The sequence below is a fragment of the Ochotona curzoniae genome, unplaced genomic scaffold, assembly GCF_017591425.1.
Source record: "Ochotona curzoniae isolate NIBS_2020 unplaced genomic scaffold, NIBS_Ocur_1.0 scaffold_2453, whole genome shotgun sequence".
NCBI classification, from domain to species: domain Eukaryota; kingdom Metazoa; phylum Chordata; class Mammalia; order Lagomorpha; family Ochotonidae; genus Ochotona; species Ochotona curzoniae.
Genome location: NW_024467094.1, coordinates 612,318 through 635,199, shown reverse-complemented (window position 1 = coordinate 635,199; position 22,882 = coordinate 612,318). Strand labels below are relative to the sequence as shown.

General features: G+C 49.0%; 1 protein-coding gene across 1 annotated transcript in view; it reads left to right on the top strand.

Annotated features, from left to right (window-relative positions):
- Positions 1-22,882, top strand: part of SLC47A1 (solute carrier family 47 member 1) — a 34,127-nt gene that overhangs the window by 5,365 nt on the left and 5,880 nt on the right. The window contains exons 4-14 of the mRNA XM_041000465.1: positions 28-176; positions 743-785; positions 2,356-2,400; positions 7,440-7,537; positions 7,803-7,900; positions 8,007-8,120; positions 8,215-8,282; positions 9,951-10,059; positions 10,198-10,273; positions 12,026-12,095; positions 12,825-12,957. Coding sequence (XP_040856399.1) covers positions 28-176; positions 743-785; positions 2,356-2,400; positions 7,440-7,537; positions 7,803-7,900; positions 8,007-8,120; positions 8,215-8,282; positions 9,951-10,059; positions 10,198-10,273; positions 12,026-12,095; positions 12,825-12,957 — 1,003 coding nt within the window. The remainder of the gene's footprint in view (positions 1-27; positions 177-742; positions 786-2,355; positions 2,401-7,439; positions 7,538-7,802; positions 7,901-8,006; positions 8,121-8,214; positions 8,283-9,950; positions 10,060-10,197; positions 10,274-12,025; positions 12,096-12,824; positions 12,958-22,882) is intronic.

Sequence of the window (22,882 nt, the reverse complement as noted above, 5' to 3'; positions counted from 1 at the left end):
GACTGTGTCTGGCCGTGTGCACACCAGACCTACGGGAGCCGGAACCTGAAGCACGTGGGCGTCGTCCTGCAGCGGGCCACCCTCATCCTGCTGCTCTGCTGCCTGCCCTGCTGGGCCCTCTTCCTCAACACGCAGCCCCTCCTGCTGCTCTTCAGGCAGGACCCGGCTGTGTCCAGGTAGGCTGGCACAGGCCATGACTGAGTGGGGGGGGGGGCACGCGCAGCCCCATCCAGTGCAGTCTTGGAGATGGGAGATGGCAGAGGCCATTAGCACTTTTCCATGGCTGGCTTCTACAATCTAGAACCTTCCTTCCCTGCTAATTCCTGGGGAAGTGAAATGTCTGAGAAGCCGCCTTGGTGTGCGGTTGGCTGGTGGCTTGCGCTGTCAGCAGGTGCGGGCTGTATCTGAGATGCCTGGGTTCTAGTGCAGTTGGCCCAGCCTGCGATCAGTTCCACTCACTGGGTCTGGCGAAGTGCAAAGGGCTGCTGTGACGGGAGCCAGGGTCATGAGAGCCATGCCACAGGGAGTCAGCTGGAAAACCCTGTCCTGGGCTGGGAGACCTGGCAGGAGCTGGGAGAACTTGCTTAGGCTGTAAGACGCCAGGCTCTGTGGAGGGGTGCTTCTCTCCAGCTCCGTCCAGTGGCTGGCGGAGAGGGGAGGGCAATGTGACCTCTTTTGTCCTACCTGTTTGCTGGTGAAATGGGAGGACTCTCATGCTGGTTTTGCCTCTTTCTCTAAACAGGCTCACCCAGACGTATGTCACAATCTTCATTCCAGCCCTGCCCGTAAGTGTTTGGGGTGGGGTGGGGCTTGGCACGTTGCTTCTTCGGGCTCTTGGCGACGGGTGCTGTGATACCTGTATCCCGTGGAACTCCTAGCTGCTGCTGGCTTCAACCAGGAAGTGTGGCTCTATTTATGCTGTTAGGAACACAGGCATTCGCAGGAAATACCTGGATGGAGGTGAGGGGAAGAGGCGGAGATTTTCCATGTGCTGGTTCACCCTGCATTGACCGGAGCTGGGTCCCAGGCGGAAGCCAGGAGTCAGGAGCCTCTTCTGCATTTCCCACACGGGTGCAGAGACCCAAGGACTTGGGCCGTGCTCTGCTGTTTTTCCAGGCACTTGAGCAGGTAGCTGGAGCAGAAGTGGAGCAGCTGGGACCTGACCCAGCACTTGTATAGGATGTCAGCACTGCGGGTTTAACCCACTGCACCACAGCACCAGCTCCCGAAGTGACAATTTCTGGAGGGTACTTCCCTGAGCTTCTGTAATTAAAGGAATTTCTGGCGTCACCCATGGAGAAGCGCAAAAGACTTATTTTTACGAGTAAGAAAATATGACCCACATCAGAGCCCTTAGCAGACATAACTGTTTACACTCTGGAAGCTGTGAGTCCAGGCTCTGGGTGCCAGTAGGGTGCTAGTTTTTCCTGGGGTCTCTCTTGGCTGGCTGCTCATGCATGGTCAGCCCCTGACCATGGGGTAGCCCCCCAACCTGCCCCCTGTGCCCCGGCTCCCTCAGTATACTCTGATCTTCCCCTTACTGCATCTCTGGGTGCGCCACATTGCAGTCAGGCGTCAGGGTGACTCCAGGGCACGCAGCTGACCCCGTAGCAGTCGCCCTCTGCCTTGTTCCCTGCCATCGTGTTCTTCAGGGCATCCTGGGAGCATTCACATGTGGTCTCTAGCACACAGGAAGAAGGCCTGGTCTGCAGGGAGGTGCCCCCTGCCACATGGCTTGGGGTGCCTGTCCTGTCTCACAAGGCTCTTTCCGAGCACCCAGCACACTGCACCTTCTTTTGCCAGGTAGAGGTTGGTTGAGTCAGGTTTGTCCATAAAAGAGCTTATGGAGGGCCTGGTAGCTAAAGTTCTCCCCTTGCACGTGCTGGGATCCCATATGGGCACTGCTTCGTGTCCCAGCAGTCCCACTTCCCATCTCGCTCCCTGCTTGTGGCCTGGGAAAGCAGTCAAGGACGGCCCAAAGCCTTGGGACCCTGCACCCGCGAGGAAATTCCAGGCTCCAGGCTCCTGGTTTCGGATTGCTGCAGCTCCAATCATTGCAGCCACTTGGGGAGTGAATCAATGGACAGAAAATCTTCTTTGTCCTCCTCTGTGTAGCTGCCTTTCCAGTGAAAATAAATAAATCTTAAGATAAATAAATAAAATAAAAGAGCTTATGGGCCCCTTAGCCTGGAGGACCCTGGCTTAGTGTTGTGGTCTAACTAGTTAAGCCTCTCTATGGAGAGAGGCAGCCCAGCCCCAGGAGGAGCTGAGCCAGCCCGGGATCCCGTTCCCTGCTGGGGGCCTAGGCTGCACCACTGAGCTGTAGGGACAGGCTTCTCTCTTGTTCTCTTGCAGGCCACCTTCCTTTATGCCTTACAAGTGAAATACCTGCTCAACCAGGTAATGTTGCCTGTCCTTGTCCCTTGGGAAGTTTGGGGAGCCTGGACCTCTGCGGCTGGGAAGATGGGTGCTTCGGATACACTCAGGGGTCACAGAGTCAGGTGCGAGCTACTGATAACCATTTCTGGCTGTTGGGCTTATTACGAAAGGAACACATTATTTTTGGTTCTGGAAATATTGTCATTGGCAATGTTACTGTTGGAGCTGGCTCTGGTTTTTGCTTTTTTTTTTTTTTTTGAGAGTAATGTTACCTAAAAGGTGGAGTTACAGGAAACAGAGAGGGAGAGAGAGAGAGAGAGAGAGAGAGAGAGAGAGAGAGAGATCTTTTGTCCAATGGTTCACTAGCCAAATGGCTTTAAAGGCTATGGCTGAGCCAGGCTGTATTTAGGAGCCTGAAGTTCCATTCTGAGTCTCCTATGTAGCTTAGAGGTCCTAGGTCTTGGGCCATCCCCTGCCCCTGCTTTCCCAGGTCTGTAAGCATGGAGCTGCATTGGAAGTGGAGCAGCCAGGGCTTGAACTGGTGCTCATGTAGGATGCTGGCATTGCAGGTGGTGACTTTACTCTCTGAGCCACAACACAGCCCCCTGGCTGTGCTTTTTGATTCTGTTCCCTAGATGAAAGGTACAGCTGTGTGCTCCCAGAAGTTGTGAGGGGTCAGAGCCAGCTGTCGGGCTCCCAGGAGCCACCCTGTCTGCTTGTATTCAATCTGAACCCCCACTTACCCCAGGGGTGATATGCAGGCCCCAAGCATAGAGATAGCTCATGTCAGGCTGCGCCAACAGCAGTGGGATGGCTGAGTGCATGGGCGTCTAACCACGATGCCAGCGTGTACACTGTCGACCGCCTTCAAAATAAATCCAGGTAGACAGGGTCTCCGGCTCGGGCAGTGGATCCTGACCTGACGGACAGGCTGTCTGAGCATACACAAACAGGGAAGGACAAGGCAGGGATGGGAGAAGAGGAAGCTTCCCCCATAGCTTATCCTTAAAAAAGTTTCACTGGGGTTGGGGTTGTGGTGTAATGAGTTAAACCTCATCCTGCAGTGTGGCATCCCACATAGGAGCCAGTTCAATTCCTGGCTGCTCTGCTTTCATTGCAGCTCTCCGCTAATGTGCCTGTGAAAGTAGTGGAGGATGGCCCAAGTCCTTGGGCTCCTTTGCCCATGTGGGAGACCTGGAGGAAGCTCCTGGCTTCAGGCTGGACCATTGTGGCGATTGAGGCTATTTAGATAGTGAACCAACAGATGAAAAAACTCTATGTTTCTGGTTCTCCCTTCTCTGCAACTCTGCCTTTCAAATAAATAAATCTTTTAAAAAGAATTTTCACTCCCCCAAAATGGATGCAGTAGATGGGGCCAAGGCCCTGAGCCTGGCGCTTCTTTTGGGTCTCTCACATTGTTGCAGTGACCCAAACATTTGGGCTCTGTTATACTGCTTTCCAAGGCACATTAGCAGGGAGCTGGATCAGAAGTGGTACAACCGGGATGCAAACCGCCTGGGATGTTGGCCTTGTAGTCTTCAGGTGTGACCCGATTACCCAGGATTATTGAGAATTCGTTAGCATTGGGGTCCTTGAGTAGCTGGAGACTGGAGAGCAGGAGATGGACATTTCAGAGGGACATGGAGGTGAGGTGGGGCTTTCACCCACCGGTTCACTCTCTGAATGGCTGCAGGAGCCAGGGGGTGCTAGGTCGGGCTGAAACCAGGAGCCAGGAGCTTCCTTGGGGGTCTCCCTCATGGGTGCAGGAGCCCAAGCACTTGGGTTACTCTCTGAGCTAGATTGGAAGTGGAGCAGCGGGAGCTTGAACCAGTACCCATGTGGGATTGCTGGAGGTGGCTCACGTAACTATGCCGTAGTGCCAGCCTCCAAGGGAGATGACATCTTGGCCCACGGCGCTGCTCTGTGCCTTCCTGCAGACCCAGGTTGGTTGGTGACCCCACTCACTTTGCTTCCCCATGTTTGGTCCTTCACAGACGTTTCACCCCTAACTCCACCTCCCGCCTCCTGCGCCTGGGTCCCACCTGCTCTCATTTGTCCTCTGTGTCTTCCCAGGAGGGGCTCAACCCCTCTCCCTGGTGCTGCCCTGGCCCTGCCTCACTCCAACACCAAGCTGCTGGATTTGAATGTGGTGGTGACTTCCCTTGCCCTCCTGCTGCCTTGGGGGCTCAGGGTCTGATTATTCATTTACCCAAGGTCATCTGTTGAGAGCTAGGGTTTCAGACAGCCAAGTGAATAGGAGAACAAAAGTTGCCCCCCAGGCAGGCATTTCCCCTGGGAGTTAAGGCCCAGAGTTCCAGGTTCAGCGCCCTGGCCCTGACTCCCCTTTTTCCTAACGGAGCCTGGGAGGCCATGGTGGGGATGGCCGGAGTGCATCCTTGCTTCCCAGGTGGGAGACCTGGCTGCAGTTCCTGCCTTCCGCCCCGCCCTGGGGAGTAACCAAGGAGTGGGTGGGGAACTCTCTATCACTCTATCTTCCAAATCAGAAAACTGAGTTTAAATACAAAAAGAAATGAGGCTGGGACCCTTTCTGGCCTGGGGGGAATGGTGTCCTTTCTGCCTTTTGCACTGGACTTCATCTCTGCCTGCTTGTGGGCCTTATTTCAACAGTTTTTTTTTTTTTTTTTGCTTTAATTTTATGTTTTTGCTCTAAGGTATCTTTATCCTTTTTTTATTATTATTTTTTGAGGTGCAAACACTTCATTGAGGAGCCTGAAGGGGTGGTGGAACTCGGAAGTCGGGTTGAGACCGGAGGAAATCCAAAGTCCGGGCCAGGACCTTCCTCCCACCACGTCGTCCCTGCCTTCTTTTATTTTTTAAAAGAGTTTTTTTTTATTTACTTCAAAGGCAGAGTGGCAGAGAGGAAGAGGAAGAGAAAGAGATTTTTAAAAAAGATTTAATTATTTTAAATAAATAAATAGAGATACATTTTATATATTATAAAGTAATTATTTTATTTATTTAAAATAATAGTTATTAATCAAATAAATATTATATAAATAAAGAGAAATTTTTCTTTCTTTCTTTCTTTCTTTTAGAGATTTATTTATTTATTGGAAAGTCAGATATACAGAGAGAAGGAGAGACAGAGAGGAAGATCTTCCATCTGATGATTCGCTCCCCAAGTGACCACAATGGACAGAACTGAGCCAATCCGAAGCCAGGAGCCAGGAACTTCTTCCAGGTCTCCCACACGGGTGCAGGGTCCCAAGGCTTTGCGCCGTCCTTGACTGCTTTCCCAGGCCACAAGCAGGGACCTGGATAGGAAGTGGGGCTTCTGGGATTAGAACCAGTGCTCATATGGGATCCTGGCACATTCAAGGAGAGGACTTCAGCTGCTAGGCCACACCGCAGGGCCCCGAGAGAGAAATTTTCCATCCCCTGGGTTCACTCCTCACTCAAATGACTGCAGCAGCTGGAGCTGAGCTGATCCAAAGCCTGGCGCAATAGCCTAGCAGCTAAAGTCCTCACCTTGCATTGTAGCCCCACTTCCCATCCAGCTCCCTGCTTGTGGCCTGGGAAAGCAGTCAAGGACAGTCCAAAGCCTTGGGACCCTGCATCTGTATGGGAGATCCAGAAGAGGCTCCAGGCCCCTGGTTTCAGATTGGTGCAGCTCCAGCTATTGCAGCCACTTGGGGAGTGAACCAATGAATGGAAAATCTTCCTTTCTGTTTCTCCTCTTCTCTGTATATTTGCCTTTCCAATAAAAATAAAATAAATCTTAAACAACAACAACAACAAAGAAGCCAGGAGCTTCTTTCCCATTCTCTCATGCAGATACAGGGTTCCAGGGTCCCAAAGACTTGAGGCATCTTCTGCTGCTTTCCCAGTCCATAAGCATGGAACTGGATGTGAAGTGCAGCTGGGACATGAACCAATGCCCATAAAGGATGCTGGGAGCTGTAGGTGGAGGGTTCGCCTGTGGAGTCACCATGTTGGCCCCCAGAAATCTCTTTTATCCAAGTGTTGGTTCACTGCATGGAATGGCCATCACGGCTGAGGTTGGACCAGGCTGAAGCCAGGAGCCGGAAACTCCATGTGGTTGGCAGAGTCCCAGAACCTTCTGGGTCCTTCTGGGTGTGTTAGCAGAAGGCTGGATCAGGGGCAGAGCAACAGGAACCAGTGTGCTGACATGAGATGCTGGTGTTGCTGTGTTGACTGAACCCATGCCACCTCCAGGTGCCCTGAGTCTTAGACACCAGACAGCCAGGTTGTTCCCCTCCCCCATCCTCCCCCATGTTTTTAGCCCTGAGCAGGTATGCCCTGTTCCACATTCCAGAAAGACACTAGTCCCACACGCTCATTTCTGAATGTCGATCTTGGTCGGTTGATATTGTCTTTTCAACCTCCCAGTTGATGTCGCAAATGGCTTGTCTAAACTTTGACCCCCTGCCAGTGTTTGTAGTCTCAGAGATCACCCACTTTCCTCCATCCAGCTGCTACCTTCTCACTCCCTGCCCAGTCCCCTCTGTACCTGGTACTCTGTACTTTATGCTTTAAAGAGAGAAGAAAGGGGCTGGCGCTGATGTGTAGTAAGATAAAGCTGCTGCCTGGGGCCCGGCATGATGGCCTCGTGGCTAAATCCTCACCTTGCGTCCTTTTTGATCCCATATGGGTGCTGGTTTGTATCCTGGCAGCTCCACTTCCCATGCAGCTCCCTGCTTGTGGCCTGGGAAAGCAGCAGAGGATGGCCCAAAGCCTTGGGACCCTGCACCCGTGTGGGAGAGCTGGGAGAAGCTCTTGGCTCCTGGCTCCTAGCTCTAGGACTGGCCCCAACTCGAGCTGTTGCTGCCGTTTGGGGAGTGAATCAGTGAATGCAAAAATCTCTCTCCCTCTTTCTCTCTTTGTATTTTTCCTTTCAAATAAATAAATGAAGAGGAGGAGGGAGAGGGCAGAAAGGAGCAGGACTGGCCAGGCCCATCAGCTGAGCAGGACCGGTCAGGTACCAGCAGCTGAGCTCTCCTGGGCTGCTTGATACCCAGCTGCTTGATACCCTCCCACGCTGCAGCTCTCGACTGGCTTGTGCTGTCTGCTTGTTCTAGGGAATCGTCCTGCCCCAGGTGGTGACTGGAGTGGCAGCCAACCTTGTCAATGCCCTCGCCAACTACCTGCTTGTCCATCAGCTACATCTGGGGGTGATGTGAGTCTTCCCTGCTTTTGGGTCACACAGAGAGGAATCCCTGGGTGGGTGGCCTTTCCCTGGGGAGTGGGGAGATGAGCGAGCCCTTCGGCTAGCATCTGTGTCACTGCGTGGACTCCTTGCCCCCCACTCTGAACACATTGCCGGAGCAGAGGGGATGCCGCTCGGGATGAATGAATGGATGAATGAATGGATGGATGGATGGGTGGGTGGATGGAGATGGCAGCCCAGCCAGGGCTCCCCTCACAGTGACCCTTCCTTCCAGGGGCTCTGCGCTGGCCAACACGGTAGCCCAGTTCACGCTGGCCCTCCTCCTCTTTCTCTACATCCTCAGGAACAGGCTGTATCAAGCTACGTGGGGAGGTAAAGAAGCCTGTTGTCTTGGAGCTGGGATGTGCATGAGTTGTATCTCGGGCTGCAGTGTGGCCCGATGGCCTGATATGTGTGTTCTTCCTTGTCTCCTCTGCAGGGTGGTCCCTCGAGTGCCTGCAGGACTGGGCTTCCTTCTTTCGCCTGGCCATCCCCAGCATGCTCATGATGTGCATGGAGTGGTGGGCCTATGAGATTGGCAGCTTCCTCAGCGGTCCGTGGGAGGATGCGTGATGCCCACTAGTGGGGGCTTGGGGTCTTGCCCCCAATCAGGGCATCAGCTCTCTCTCTCTCTGTCTCTGCACTAGGTATCCTGGGCATGGTGGAGTTGGGGGCCCAGTCTGTCACGTATGAGCTGGCGGTCATCGTGTACATGGTAAGTAGCTGAGAGCATTGGTGGAGATGCCAGACTTTTTTTTTTTTGAACTTACATGTTCATCCCTTTAGGTAACAGTGTGGGGAGTGGCTGATGAAAGTAGGGGGCCATTCTTGAGTCCGTCTGTCCTACAAATCCTAACCCAGTTCCCATTGGATCTGTTAGAATCTTGGAACTGTCACAACATAAATGCCCAGGGGGTGGGAGGATGGAGCGGGGGGGGGGGGGTGAAGAGTGACAGATGTAAGTTAGCATCCTTGACAATGTGACCCCCGAGAGACAGATACATAAAGCCTTCAGGGGAGGAGAGGAGCAGGTGTTTGTATGTGGTGTGCCTAGCAGCATTATTCACCATCGCCCGAAAGTGAATACCTTGGGTGTTAGGTGGCTGTGTGGGTGAGCAGAATACGCGCATGACAGACTCGCTTGGCTTCTCTCTGGCCTTGTTCAACTGAAAACATCACTTCTGAAGGGCCGTCCTCCACTGCTTTCCCAGGCCGTTAGCAGGAAGCTAGACAGGAAGTGGGGCAGCTGGAACTTGAACCAGCATCTGTATGAGTTACAGCGCCAGCCCCCAAGAGGAAGTTACTGCAAGTGAGACTTAGATATACCGGCATAAGGCTTTTGCACGTGTTGCCAAACACTTTTCCTAGCACATTTGTAGGAATTGGTGTTCCCATTTCCCAGGTGCGCATGCCCTGTCCTCAGACTCGCCGGTTCCTTATGTTTCACCCCGTGGTATCTACACGTCTGTGTAAATGTCCATCCGTGCACCCGTGTTGCTTTGTGCTTGCACGGTCTGTTCGGGTGCTGTTGGAGGTCCTGGTAATGTCCTTTCTGACAGTATTTCCTCTAGCAGAAAGACGTGCTGTGTCATCTGTCCTGTAAGCTGGGATACAGCTGTAGGCTCTCTTGCTTCCGCTTAGCGTTTTGGACAATAAGCCCCTGTCAATTTCCCTTCCCGTGTTACAGCTGGTAGCCCCTCATCAGTAGATCCAGAACCCCCAGTCTGTGTCCTTCTCAGGGCCTCCCCTGAGGACACTGTGATCGAGACGCTTCCCAACATGGACGACCTAAATGGGTTGCTTGGCTCAAGTGGATTCTGCCAAGCTTCTCCCCGCTGCCTCTCATCTTTCGCTCTCATGGTGAAGCAGCCATTTGTTGGGAGCTCTCGCTCTGTCCCTGCTTGTGAGCTTCCAGGCAGGGATTCCGACTTCGTCCCTTCTGTTACTCCTTCAGCCTCATCTGCAGTCATCCTGAGCGGAAGCAACATCGCTGTGTGGATGAGTGCCTGATCGTCTTTCCTTAAGCATGTGCATTTGTCAGATGGTAACTTCAGAGATCATGGCGATGGCAAATCTACAGTGAGCGAACGCTCCACAGAAGGCTCTCTTCTCCATGGAGTGAGGGGGCTTGCACCAGCATCTCATACAGGTGCTGCTCCACATGCAATCCAGCTCCCTAATAATAGGCCTGGAAAAGCAGCAGAGGATGATCCTAATGCTTAGGTACCCTGCACCCATGTAAGAGACCCAGATGAAGCTACTGGATCGTGGCTTCAGCCTGGCCCAGTTCTGGCCATTGTAGCCAACTGGAGAGTGAACCAGCAGGTGAAGGATGTCTTTCTGTCTCCATGTGCTCCCTTTATCATTCTCTGCTTCATCTTAGATCCCCATGGGCTTAAGTGTGGCCGTCAACGTTCGGGTTGGGAACGCACTGGGTGCTGGAAACATCGAGCAAGCAAAGAAGTCCTCGGTGGTTGCCTTGCTGGTCACAGGTGCTGGGCTTGACCACATGTTGGGAGGAGCCCGGTGGGGCAGCATCTGCTTATGCAGCAGGGGTCCCCGCCTTCTGGGGGTGAGGGTCGGGGGTTAGGGAGTCCCTGCTCAGTGTGCTGTTTTTTTTCTGCCTCCAGAGCTTGTTGCCATCATCTTTTGTGTCCTGCTGTTGAGCTGCAAGGATCTTGTGGGTTACATTTTCACCAGCGACCGGTGCGTGATGGGATTTTCTTGCCATGTGAAATCTGGGCTAGAGAAATGACTAAGTGGGATGGATGTGATCTTGGGGTTCCCTGGGACTGATGCGTGATGGACTGGGTGTGTGTCATTTGCAAGATCAGAAAATTCACCGATTATACACAGGAACTGGCTTGTGATCTGAAGTGTCAATGTAAGCACCCCTGGTAGGGTTTGGAACACTAATGAATTTTATAGAAACCCTCACCTGGGACCATCTGTGACTTTTTTCAGTTCATTATTTTATTCCTAATAGCAATGAGCTTGGTGTGTCTCAGTGTATGCCCAACTGCCTATTTTGTAGTTGTTGTGTGATATATTTCTCAAACCACATTGAGTTAAAGTCTCACCAACGGGCTTTCTGAACAGTCATTTTACACTGTGACTACCCCCAAGCCTAAAAATCTGAAAAATTCCAATTCTCTGATGTCCAAAACATTTTTATGTAAAGGTTTATTTTATTTAGAGAAAGGAAAAGAGAGAAAGAGAGAAAGAATCTTCTATCCAGTGGTTCAATTCCAAAATGCCCAGAAGAACCCAGGTTGGGTCCGGCTGAAACCGGGAGCCAAGAGCCCGGAACTCCAGCTGTGTCCCCCGTGTGGGTGGCAGGGACCAAGTACTTGGGGCTATCTCTCCCTCCCACCCAGATGCATTCCTAGGAGCTAGATAAAAAGCAGAGAGGTCAGGACTCCAGCTGGCACTCCGATATGGGATGCAGGCACCATAATCTACGGCTTAAGCTGCCACACCACAACGCTTGACCTATCCCAAACTTTTTGAGCAGAGGCGTGACACACAGAAAGTTCCAGATTTTGAAGTGTTTCAGATTAGAGACATTCAACTTGTATCGTCTTTGCAAACTTTCCAGAATTTGAAAAAACAAACAAACAAACAAACAAAAGCCTCCAAAATCTGCAATATTCCTGGTCCCAAACGTTTCGAAGGGACAGTCCATCTGTTTCAGATGGAGCATCGAAGAATTCCTGTTCATCTCCCCTGTGTTCTGTGGAGTTTTCCCTGTGCTCTTTAGGGATGGTGGCTGTTCTGTGACATGTAGAAACAGGGAGACATCCTGTTTGACCTCATCCCATGGGAGAGAGAGAAGCTCCTCTACGCCAAGTGACAAACTGCGCAGGGGCAGGTGACTGGCCTGGGGGTTCAGGCACTCCTGTGCTACCTTGGAATGCCTGGCTCGGCTTTCTTGCTTTATTTCCTGCCAATGCAGATGCTGGGAGGCAGAGCTGATGGTTTCAGCAGTTGGGTTCCTGACACCCACTTGGGAACCTGGACTGAACTGTTGGTTCTCAACTTCAGCATTGGTCCAGCCCTGGCCATTTTCGGCCTTTGGGGAGTGGACCGGAGACTGGCTAGAAGTTCTTTCTTCATCTGTCAAATACATAAATAGATGAAACATTTAGAAGGATGGTAAGGGAATTCAGACTTCTGTTTCAGGGATAGGGAGAGGTACCAGTTTATTTTATTCGTCTATGTGAGCCAACGGACTAGGTGTGTGTTGTACAAACTGTGTAATTCGACACAGTTGAACTGATGTACGGGCCGGACAAAAGAGTTGTGCCGGGCTCGGCTGTTGGCTGGGGTGTGCGTACAGCAAAAGCGAAGTCTTGCGGAGTGGCTTAGACACAAAGGTCCCTGCTGTGGGACTGCAGGGCTCCCCGCTGCCACTTGCTTGTTCCTTAGTAATCACCATGTGCTGTATCTCCCCGACAGAGACATCATCGCGTTGGTGGCCCGGGTGACCCCGATTTATGCGGTTTCCCACCTCTTCGAGAGCCTTGCTGTAGGTATCGTGTAGTAATCTCTTGGGCTCTATCTATGAGGACACTCCCCCAAGTTCATGAAAAATGAAAAGAAAATTTTAAATACTTATTTTTCTGTGAATAAGTTTGAGACCCATACAAGGGATCTTCAGAAAGTTCATGGAAAATGGGTATGGAGCGGCGGAGGGTATGACTTATTTGGTATGACTTATTTTTATTTTACTTAAAAGGTAGAGTACTAGAAAGCAAGCTACCACATGCTGGTTCTGGGCCAGAGGCCTGCAACCACCAGGCCTGGGCCGAGCTCAAGCGAGGAGTCCCACATTCCATCTCTTCTCCCACATGGGTGGCAGAAACACACAAGTACTTGAGTCATCACCGGCCACCTTCTGGAATGCATTAGCAGAAAGCTGGATTGGAAACAGAGCAGCCAGGATTCATACTGGGCACTCTGAGCTGTGGGCAGCTGTGCCACGTGCCCACCCCAAGTTTATCTTTTTATTGTCTGTGAACCTTAACCCTAATCCTCCTATAGATTTCTTCTGATGACAGTAACTTCAACTGGAAGGAAGGTCTAGGGTCCGTAGTGAAATGGAATACTGCTAGCCACGCTCAGTGAAGTGCAAGGCTGCCATGTGGCCATGGGCTGTTAGATCAGGGTTCCGTGGAGAGGTTGGTTTTGCCTGGGAGATGGGAGTCTCTGGGGAAACCCCATGTTCACACTTACGGGTGATGCTGTGTGCCTGCAGGGAACGAGCGGCGGCATCCTGAGGGGAAGTGGAAATCAGAAGTTTGGAGCCTTCGTTAACGCCATTGGGTATTACGTGGTTGGGCTTCCCATTGGCATTGCACTCATGTTTGCGGCCAAGCTTGGAGTGATCGGTAAGCTTTAACCATGGCAATGCAGAGCTTGGTTACTGTGGTCCAGGAGACGGCTAACAGAACACAGGAATTCCAAAGCTCTGCTACATTCCCTCTGTGCCTGGTGACAGAGAGCAGGAGAGGAGGACCCGGGGGCGGCGGGGGAGGTGGGGGGGAGGGCCACCTCAGCTTGGTCAGGGACCCAGGGCTACATGATGACATGACTCTTGCTGACACAGGATCTTTTTTTTTTTCTTTTATTATTATTATTCATTACATTGTATTATGTGACACAGTTTCGTAGGCTCTGGAATTCCCCAAACCCTTTCCCCTCCCCTCCCCCCATGGTGGATTCCTCCACCTTGTTGCAGTATTACAAATCAAATTCAGTTGAGAGTCTTTCATTGCAAGCATATACCAAGCATCTAATTGTCCAGATACATTCAGTGGTTTCTTGGGGAGATCATCTCTGGTCTGGAGGTAGAACTGGTAGAATATCATCCTGGTCAATAAAAGGCCCCAACTTAACATCAATGACAATTTACAGCATTATGGTATTAATTGTCATGGTATTGAGTAACCAATATGTTACGAGATGCAAGCTCTCAACCTCATCCTGTGACTACTTCATTGACATTTTGGTTTTGGATTATATATAACCAGCCTCTATACACCTTAAAATGGCTATAGGGTACTATTCAGCTGTCTCGTGTCTATCCTCATTTTAGTATTTAGCAGTCCATAGCGTTGAGGCATAATTCTGTTGAACCTGGCTGATTTTAGGATAGTCTAAACTAGCTTATAACTCTAGCAAGGCATATGACAACAGTTGAGGTGTAGAACTATATAATAGGAGGGGTGTGCAGAGAATTCTCCCATTCCCCAGTGAGGAGTATCTAATCTCTGTGTCCCACCTAGTAAGGTATATATGAGTCCACACTGACTGTTTCCTGTCTGGTTCTAAGCTTTCCTTATTGTTCTCTGTCTATTCTGACTGTGTTTGTTTGTTTGTTTTTGGAGAGGAGGCTCTGGAGCGACCCTGATGGTCATTGCCAGAGAGGATGGGGATCCAAAGTTGGAACTAAGTAGGGACCGCTCAAAGCTCCTCTCCCGAGACCCTAAGGAAGTTTGCTGTTCTTCTGTGTGTACAGACCACTCAGGGCTCCTAGCTGTTGTTCCAATGACCTTTGGTCCTGCGTGGAAGGATTTGGGCTTCTTCCATCCCATGTGGTAGATCCCAGCTGGGGTGGGTGACCTCAGAGTTCTTGGCCTCCAAAGGCACTTCGATTCCCAGTGGTCTCTTTGGCAGTTGGAATTTAGTCCTTGCTGCCCGTACTGATAGTCCTTCTTTGTAGATCCAGGGGTCTCCAGAGTTGGGATACAAGCCTCCTCCTGTCCACCTGCTCCACTCTGGGGTCCCGCTCCCCCGCAACACAGAGGGTGTTGCACCAGCTGGCACGTGTACCCTGTCCTGAGCTATCTAGTCCTCATTTCTCCAAGGGGGTGACCATAAGGGCCATGGAAGAAGCACCTGGCATTGTTTCTCTCGTGGACCTCATGCCATTCTTTTAGAGATGGTTCTTGGATGGTGAGACCCTGTGAGTCTGTAGAACTGAGGCTCTGGCACACTTGGCCATCACCAGAGAGGTTTGGCTGAGGCAAGGGAAAGTTTGCAGGTGTTGTTAGAGTCCAGGCTAAAGGCCCCGGACATCAGGGCGCGAGCTAGTCAACCCCCAGAGAACGACAAAGAGTCTCGCTGGTAATGCAAACAGCAAACAGTTTATTGTGCCAGCGTGCTGGGGCCAGACTGCACTTGGGGCATGTAGGCCATCCAAGTGGGACGGTTGGACCCAGAAAAGCCCAAGACAGAAGCTTATATAGGCCCTTTTGGGCTGGAAAATACATCGAAAGTAACAACCTTAGACATGTTCATTTTTATGGCCTTCAGAACAGCCTGTTCTGTTCTCATATCCATTATCTGTATGGCTCATCCCATTCTCACACCCTTATCTTCCTCCTGTTCCTGGGACCGGAGAAGAATTGTGCCCTTGCCCCCCTGCACCTGGGTTCACAAAGTTGCAGGACAGCAAAGAACAGATTTATCACTAAAGCGGAATCCTCCCAAGCTCCAGGCGCCTCCTGGCCTGGCAAAGTAGCAGTTTTCTCCACACAAAGGAAACTCACACTGCCCAACGATAGCATTTTACCCACACTCTTACATTCCTCCCCCCGCCCCTTTTTTTTGTTTTATACTGAGGAATCTTTCTCAGTGAGGGGTAGTTGTTGAAACTGCTGTTAGAGGATTAGCAATTGGATGGTATGGTCCTTTACAAATTTTATACAAGACAGTTTTACTAGGAACCAGAAACCTTAACTGTCTATCATTTAATCTGGCTCTTACATTTCCAGAGGACTGGACCTTAACTGCTTTTAGGGAAGGGGGACATCATTGGCTGCTCTTAGCTACTTCCTGCTGAGAGGGGGCGCTGTGTTGAGTGACAGTAGCAGTAGGGGTCCATCTAGCCGTTCTTGATAGAAGGTAGAAGTCATCAGGTGTTTGATGTACAGCCTGGCATTTGAAAGGCTTCTCTTTGTTAAAGTCTGGAATGGATGGCAGAATTCTGGTTGCAACAATGAGGGGCACAAACTTATATCATTCCACTAAATAAGGGCTGAGGCGACCTCCGTTTTAGCTTTTGTGTCAAGGAGAGTTTACTTTACCAATTGTTGTAAGTCCTAAGAGTTTTAGGATGACACATCTAGCCTAGAACATAAGGCACAGCACTGAAAACAATTTGTTTTAAAACTTACTGATCACATCAAAAGATTCAAACTGGTTTTCATGTACAATAACTTAGCGGTTTATAGTATTCTAATAAGATTTTATGGAATTTTCCTATTCTAGTAAGGCCTAGTAAAAACTGGAGAGGAAAATGGCAACCATTTTTGTCAGGGCCTAGTTGTGGCACGGGTTGAGCAGTCATATGCTAGCCAATTTACAGACCATCGAGAGCTACTGTATGCTAAGCTCCTCTTATTAATAAGACTTTCTAGATCTATAAGACACTGCTTAGAAAATTTTATGAATATTAATAATATTTCTAGTGTAACTCTGAAGATATAGGTGCTGCATGGAATGTCAGTACACAGTGACTCTAGTGAATTTAATAAATTAGCACTCCTATGTGTGACGTCAGTGATGACCTGAGGCTCCTGACACACGATGCTTAGGCTGTGGAAGCCGCTTGAATCCATACCAACCCCACAAGGCATTAGACAAGGCCACACACACAAAGTGGAAGTTCTCCTCTCTATTGAGAGAAGAGCACAACCATCTTTGATGGCTGCTTCTTTGCACTGGGGCGTGGACCACTGAGGCCCTTCACGGAGTGACACTCTTGCAGCAGCATTCTGGGCTTTCCACACCTGATGCGCTTGCTCTCTTGCTGGCTCTGTTGTCAGACCAGAATGCCTTTTGGGCTGATTCTGAGGCACTGAGTGCTACTCGAGATTGCCAGTCTATGAGTCTGCTGTAAGAACCGTTTCTCATGTGGGAGCATTTTAACATTCCCTGACATTTGAATTATCATTGAACACTCTTATACATAGAGCCATATGACTACATAGCTTGCCACGTAAACATGTGTTTGCACATCAGGTAACACACATTATAAAAACAGCAACATCTTCTTGTAACCACTTCTTGAAAATTCTCTTAGGTATTTTAAAGTTATCAATTGTTTAGAGTTATATCTTGTTTCTAGTAATCTGAATAAACCATAACTATAGTTTATCATTAAACTTTAGCTTTAATGGATACAATTGGTCTGCTGAAACCTAGAAAACAAAGTATTTATGTTTTGAATTATCAAACATTAAGCAAGTAGAGACATCTGTATTTCAGATAGCACTGCAAAACTACTTGTAGGGTTTTGCACACTCCTGTACTTTTTTAGGCCTAAGTGCCTAACCATCACCACTGATAACTCTACAGCCAGATGGTCACTTAGGGATCCGGAAGGAGGGTTTGAGGAATCTATATATCAACAATTAATTTGTTCATCTAGTAGGTGCCTTTCCTTTAGTCTGTTACTTTTTGTTCCTCGACCTGGGGGAAAAAGCATTTCTTTCTTTATTTGTTATCTAGACTGAGCTCTTGGGAGTTCCTCTCATGTAAATTTTTACATCAACCGTTCCTGGCTCCCCCACTGGCAAGGTTTTCTAAAGTCATTTCTGTAATCAAATTTTTCTACACAGTTATTTTTACCAACTAAAAGATGTAACCTTTGACAAATATTTTTATGATTTTGGGAGTCCTAGGGGCCCATAGAGGAATCCCCAAAATCAGAAGCAGCAGGTTGATTCAAACAGTAACAGATCAGATAAAATGACCCACACAAATATCAACAATAGAGCTTACTGAAGCTGGATAGACAATTGACAAAGTTATCAATTTGTTTCTATTAACAATCCTCAAAACTGGAGACTTCCACTGTCAGGTATTTAGGAGCGCTCCCACAGATGTACACTTTAAAGGCTTTTTGTAAACAGATATCAGTTTAAATGTCAGCATATGCTTAAGCAACTCTGTAACAATATTATAATCAGTTCCACATAAAACTTGCAAGATTCATTCCTCAAAGTTTATGACTTCCTCACCTCTTTCTCAACATGCTTAATTAAACCTTTAACTATTTTGTCCTAGCTTTTTCTAGCCATATTCTTGTAGGACAAAATATTTTTACCACCACAGCAATGCTCTTCCTTAATAATTTTTCTTTTATAATTTTCTCACCAAGAACATATTCTCAGGCTTGGAACCATTTTTTATGTGCCAATTCTTTGGATTTACGTTTTGAAACAAACTTTGAAAACTTTAAACCAAGGCATTTTAAAACACAAACCCGCTTTAGAATCAGAAGCGGTTACCTCTTTCTAGCTGATTTGGGAACTTCGCTCTTCTTAAATGAAGGCCCCTTGTGTTAGTCCCTGTGCTCACAGAGAGCCAGGGATGGGTCAGTGCCCTTCTTGTGTGTCCCCCATCCCACCCGGCATCTCCCAGCTGCCCGGAGTGCAGCTGTCTCAGCGGAGTGCTGCGGGGGCTCCCCACAAGGGTGTGGGTGTGATGGTGTGCGTGGCTCAGAGCGCAGGGGTGCTCCTGGCCTTACTGCCTTGAGAGGAAAGAATTTAACCCGCAGGATCTGAAGTTACCCCAGGTCATCTTTTTGAAGAAGGGAAACAGATGGCTTTGATTTCTAAGATAACCATTTGGAATACATTGGCAGTTTGCTGGTGATTATCTCAAAACCCAAGTGTTATCTCTGGGATGAAGTCTGGCTTGTTTTGACCCAGCAGTGCTGGATGGGTTTCAAGTCATCTGAAACCCGTAAGAAGACTGCCAGCCCGTGGATTTTTACTGAGGTTACAGATTTCTGTCAAGTTCAATAATATTTTAATTGAAAATATGGGACGTGTTTCCAGGATGGAATTCCCAGAGTTCACTGGACTTGCCTCACGGTTCAGAAAATTATTTAATTTGAGTTTTCTGGCATTATTCTTAAGTCGGCTATGCCAATGGTGTGGCCAATGGAAATATTAGTGTGATCTCCTTTGCTTTTATTTTTTGATGAATATGTTTCATTTAACACTGTATATCCAAAGTATTACATTGCAGTATGTAATCAGTAAAAAAATATTAAGAGATACTTTACATTTTATATCTTTTATGGGAAGGTCCTTCCAAAAGTCCATGGAAAATAAAAGATAAGTTTGTTTTGGTACAAAAAGGTAGAAATCCATAAATATTTCTTTTACCATAGAATTTTTCATTAGTGTTTTGAAGACCTCTGGCATTTTAATTAACATTGTGTACCTCTGACACACACAGAATGATTAGATCTCAGTCATTAGCTGTCACCCTGTCTTGCTGGATCTGTGGTGACACATCTGAAATGTTAGGGGGCTGTCATTGTGGGACAGCAGTCTCCACTGCCTGCCGTGAAGCCAGCATCCCATAGGAGTGCTGGTTCAAGTCTAGCTGCCCCACTTCCCATCCAGTTCATGCCCCAAATGTTTGGGGCCCTGCCACCTGTGTGTGTGAGACCTGGATGGAACTCTAGGCTTCTGGCTTTGGCCTTGGCCCTGTCCCAGCTGTTGTACCCTTTTTTTGGGTGGGGGGAGTGAACTAGTGATTCACTATATCACACACACACACACACACACACACACACACATTAGTTCACTTGAAATATAAGGCACATTATCACTGATTGCAGTTGCCCTGCTGAGCAGTACAGTTCCTGACTTAGTCCTCCTGTCACCTCCTCTTCCTTCTGCCCCCATCCCCCTTTGGCCGCCCTCTCCTAGTTTCTGTTTCTACGAGTTCAGCTTTTCGAAGAAGAGGCGTTGTTTTAAACTATAGAACCCTCTGTACCCGAAGCACCCGTGTATGCATCGTCAGAAGCACGCCCGCTGTCTTCAGCATTGAGGGAGTCGAGAATTGGGGCGGGAAGGATCCTGGGGAGACGAGGGCTCTGTGAGAAGATCAGCTCAGTGCCTCCACCCATCTTTCTGAGAAAGCATAGTCAAAACTGGCTTTGAAGGCTGTGTGGCTGTGGTGGGGTGTCCAGTGCTGGAAGGGTGGCTGGATGCTGAAGGCTCTCACAGGCACTGACCATCGTAACAGTCATCAAAATTCCCTGGGGTGGGGATGGGGTCTTCAAACTTGCAGACCCCTGGACCTTGGCTCCGGAATCTTACGAAATTCCTAAATGCCATGAGATACTACATATGAATCCAGTCAGTTTCCTTATAGTTGTTGTGCGTAAGAAATGCACAGTGACAATGGAAAATTTGTCTGATTGGGGTTCCTTGGTTGCATGAGATAGAAATATTTTAAAAAATTATCCATCGATATAGCTACCTCTCTTTTTACCTACCTATATCTTATCTGTTAGAAAGGGAGAGAGATGTGCAAGTAATCAGAAACTCAACTTGGTATCCTCATGGATGCTTGGGACCCAAGTACTGGAGTCTTTACCTGCTGCAGCCTGCTGGTCTCTTAACTGTTGGGTCGAATACCTGTCCTTAAGAGAATCTTTTAAGTGATGTATGGTGAAATGAACAGAAAGCCAATTCTAAATGTTTAAATCATAGCGGGAGATAGCTGATTATTTTTTGTTGTGAAGTTGATCAGGGCAAGTGTATAGTTTTTGTGTCACTAGAAAAAGACTCAAATGAGTGTACCAGTGCCTTGCTTTACTAATGGATTACTAGTTCAGAACTTTCTCCTCCTCCTCCTCCTTCTTCCTCAGGTTTATCTGGACATACAGCACAGGAGGACACTAAGCCCAGACAGACAGGTGCAGAGGTCACGCCAGTCCTCCTGCCCTTGGATTGGCAGACAGAAGCTGTTACTGTGGAGCCTTTGTGGGGGCCCGGGCACCCTTGGGAGCAGGAGCCTAAGCTGGAACTGGGGCTGCAGGTGCAGTAACCAGGCCTGGGCTGTGACTTAGTCTTGGCCTTGCTCTTGGTGTGATGTTCAGCTGTGGCCTTTGCCTGGTGGTTCTCCGGGGGGCAGCCTAGGACCCTTGGTCATGAGTATGAGTTAGACAATGTAGGCAAGTGGATAGGACTTGATGTTGTCACCTTCTGGGGTCGTGAGCTTAACTTCCCTGGCCTTCGCAAAGGGCCTTGGGAACCACAGCAGGTGCCTAGGCATCATTGGCTAAATGCCTATACTTCAGGAACTTGGAGTTCACCCCACTAAGAGATACGTAGGGATTGGGGTTTCTTGATGTCATTTTTGTGGGAGTGGTGTGTTTGGCTGTGGTTGTTGGACTTGGCAATGTTTGCACTGTCATCTTTGGTTCCCAAAGACCCTGGAGCCTGAAGAAGAAGAATCTGATTATTTATTCTAAAGGGCAGGCTGATCACACATGAAAACATGACATGAGGCTGATGGGTGGTGACGAGCAGAGCTGTGTGTAAACCAAAAGCCTAATCTAGCCACCTTGACCCCTGTGGATCTGAGCAGCTGTGGAGATAAGGACCAGAGGAGAAAAACAGAGGTCGTATGTCCTGGGCTTACGCTAGGAAGCGAGTTGTTGGCCAGCATTTCCATTTGTCAGAAGCTCGGTGCAAGGCAGAGGAGCGGAGAGCTTCATGGGGCAACAGAGGGTTGGTTCAGGGGGCCCTCACTGGAAACGGCTGTGGACTGCAAGTAGGGTCTCCTGTGTGTTTGGTTAGAGCTGACAGTCTCTGTGTGGATGTAAGTTGTAAGTAGGGACCAAACTTAGGGACTGAATGTCATAGAAGGTCCCGCTGGGTTTCCCCTCCTGGCAACAGCTTGGTCTACTGGGGCGTTTGGTGTGGAGAAGGGCTTGTGTTCCTGGGCTGGCTCAGTAGTTGTGGATGCACAGGTGTACCTTTCTCCCTTCTGATGTTTCTACAGTTTTAGTGTGTGACATAATCTGTGAACACACACAACAGGAAAGAGAACATTTAAATTCTCTTGCCTACGGTGTGAGCGTCTTGGACTTGGCCTGATAGAGGGACCTCATGTCCAGCCTGACAAGGAGAGAGTGTCTGGACTTCTCATGGCGATGGAGGTGACCCAGGCCCTACAAGGTTTTGGGGGGGAGCTCACAGGGAGCCAGGTGTACCCTGGGGTGCAGGGGACGACTCCCAGGCAGCAGCCACCTGTGGTCTTTGCCTGGGCACCTGTCGGAGCCCCAGCTTTCCTTCCTGTGGAGTCTTCCTAGACAGAGCCTGTGTCTGGGTGTTGTGCGATGGAGAAGACTCTGCTCCTGTCTTCTGCTTTACTCATGTGGATAGGTACCAACAGAAGGACAGTTCTTGGACTCATTCCCTCGTCTGCAGGTGTACAGTTTTTCCAAAGAACCAAATCATGCCACAGAGCACAGACATGCGTGGATGCTTGCCATGTTTATGGAAAGTGGAACTAGAAGTTTCCTTTGGTGCCAAAAGGTTTTGAAATCCATGCACATGGTGTAAGAGGAGTCATACAAAAAATGATGAAAAAGAAGTATTTTTAAAAATTTTTTTTCGATTTTTTAATTCTTGACAATCTTTACATAGTTAATTAGGGTAAAAAGGTTCAAGGGCTACAGGAAAGTGGGTAAGACTATTATTTCCACATTTTTTCCCCCTGTATCTGGGGTATAGGGGAAGTAAAGGGAGAAGCCCCACCCAGTCTCCCACCCATCCCAGGTCCCCGATGTGGGGCACGCTCCGAGGGCTCCGCTCAAGTGGTTTTGATAGTTCAACTGTTCTGAATTGCTGCCAGTCTTGCCATTCCAAGCACAATGAGGTCGCTGAAGAATCCTCTGATCGACATAATCCATCTTAGAGTCTCCGTTTGCCCAGTTTGAAAAAGAAGTATTATGACAAAAATTATGCAGATTTGAACTTTCCTTTTACATCAAAATTATTTTCCAATTCTCTTTTCCACCAACTTTTGATTCTCTTCATTTTAGGTAACTCAATTTCTGTTCCTACGTAGATAAGGTTTTCTTAAATATATATTTTTAGTTGAAAGGCAGGTTTATAGAGAGAAAGATAGAGAGAGGGACACCCCTCCATTTGTAGGCTCACTCCCCAAATGGGTGCAATGGCCAGAGCTGCACTGATTGAAGCTGGGGGACAGAAGCTTCTTCTGGGTCTGTTATGTACATGCAGGAGCCCAGGGGTTTGGGCCAGTCTCTGCTGATTTCCCTAGCTATGAGCAGGGAGCTGGATTGGAATTGGAGCAGCTGGGACACAAACGGACACCCATATGGGACCCATGCCACAGGTGGAGGCTTAGCCTACTGTGCCCCAGCACCGGCCCCTGCATGATCTGCTTTATACATCATCTGGTCATTATATGCATCTTTAGCATCAGAGCCTTGTGTTCTACCACTGCTCCACCTCTGATCCCGTCAGC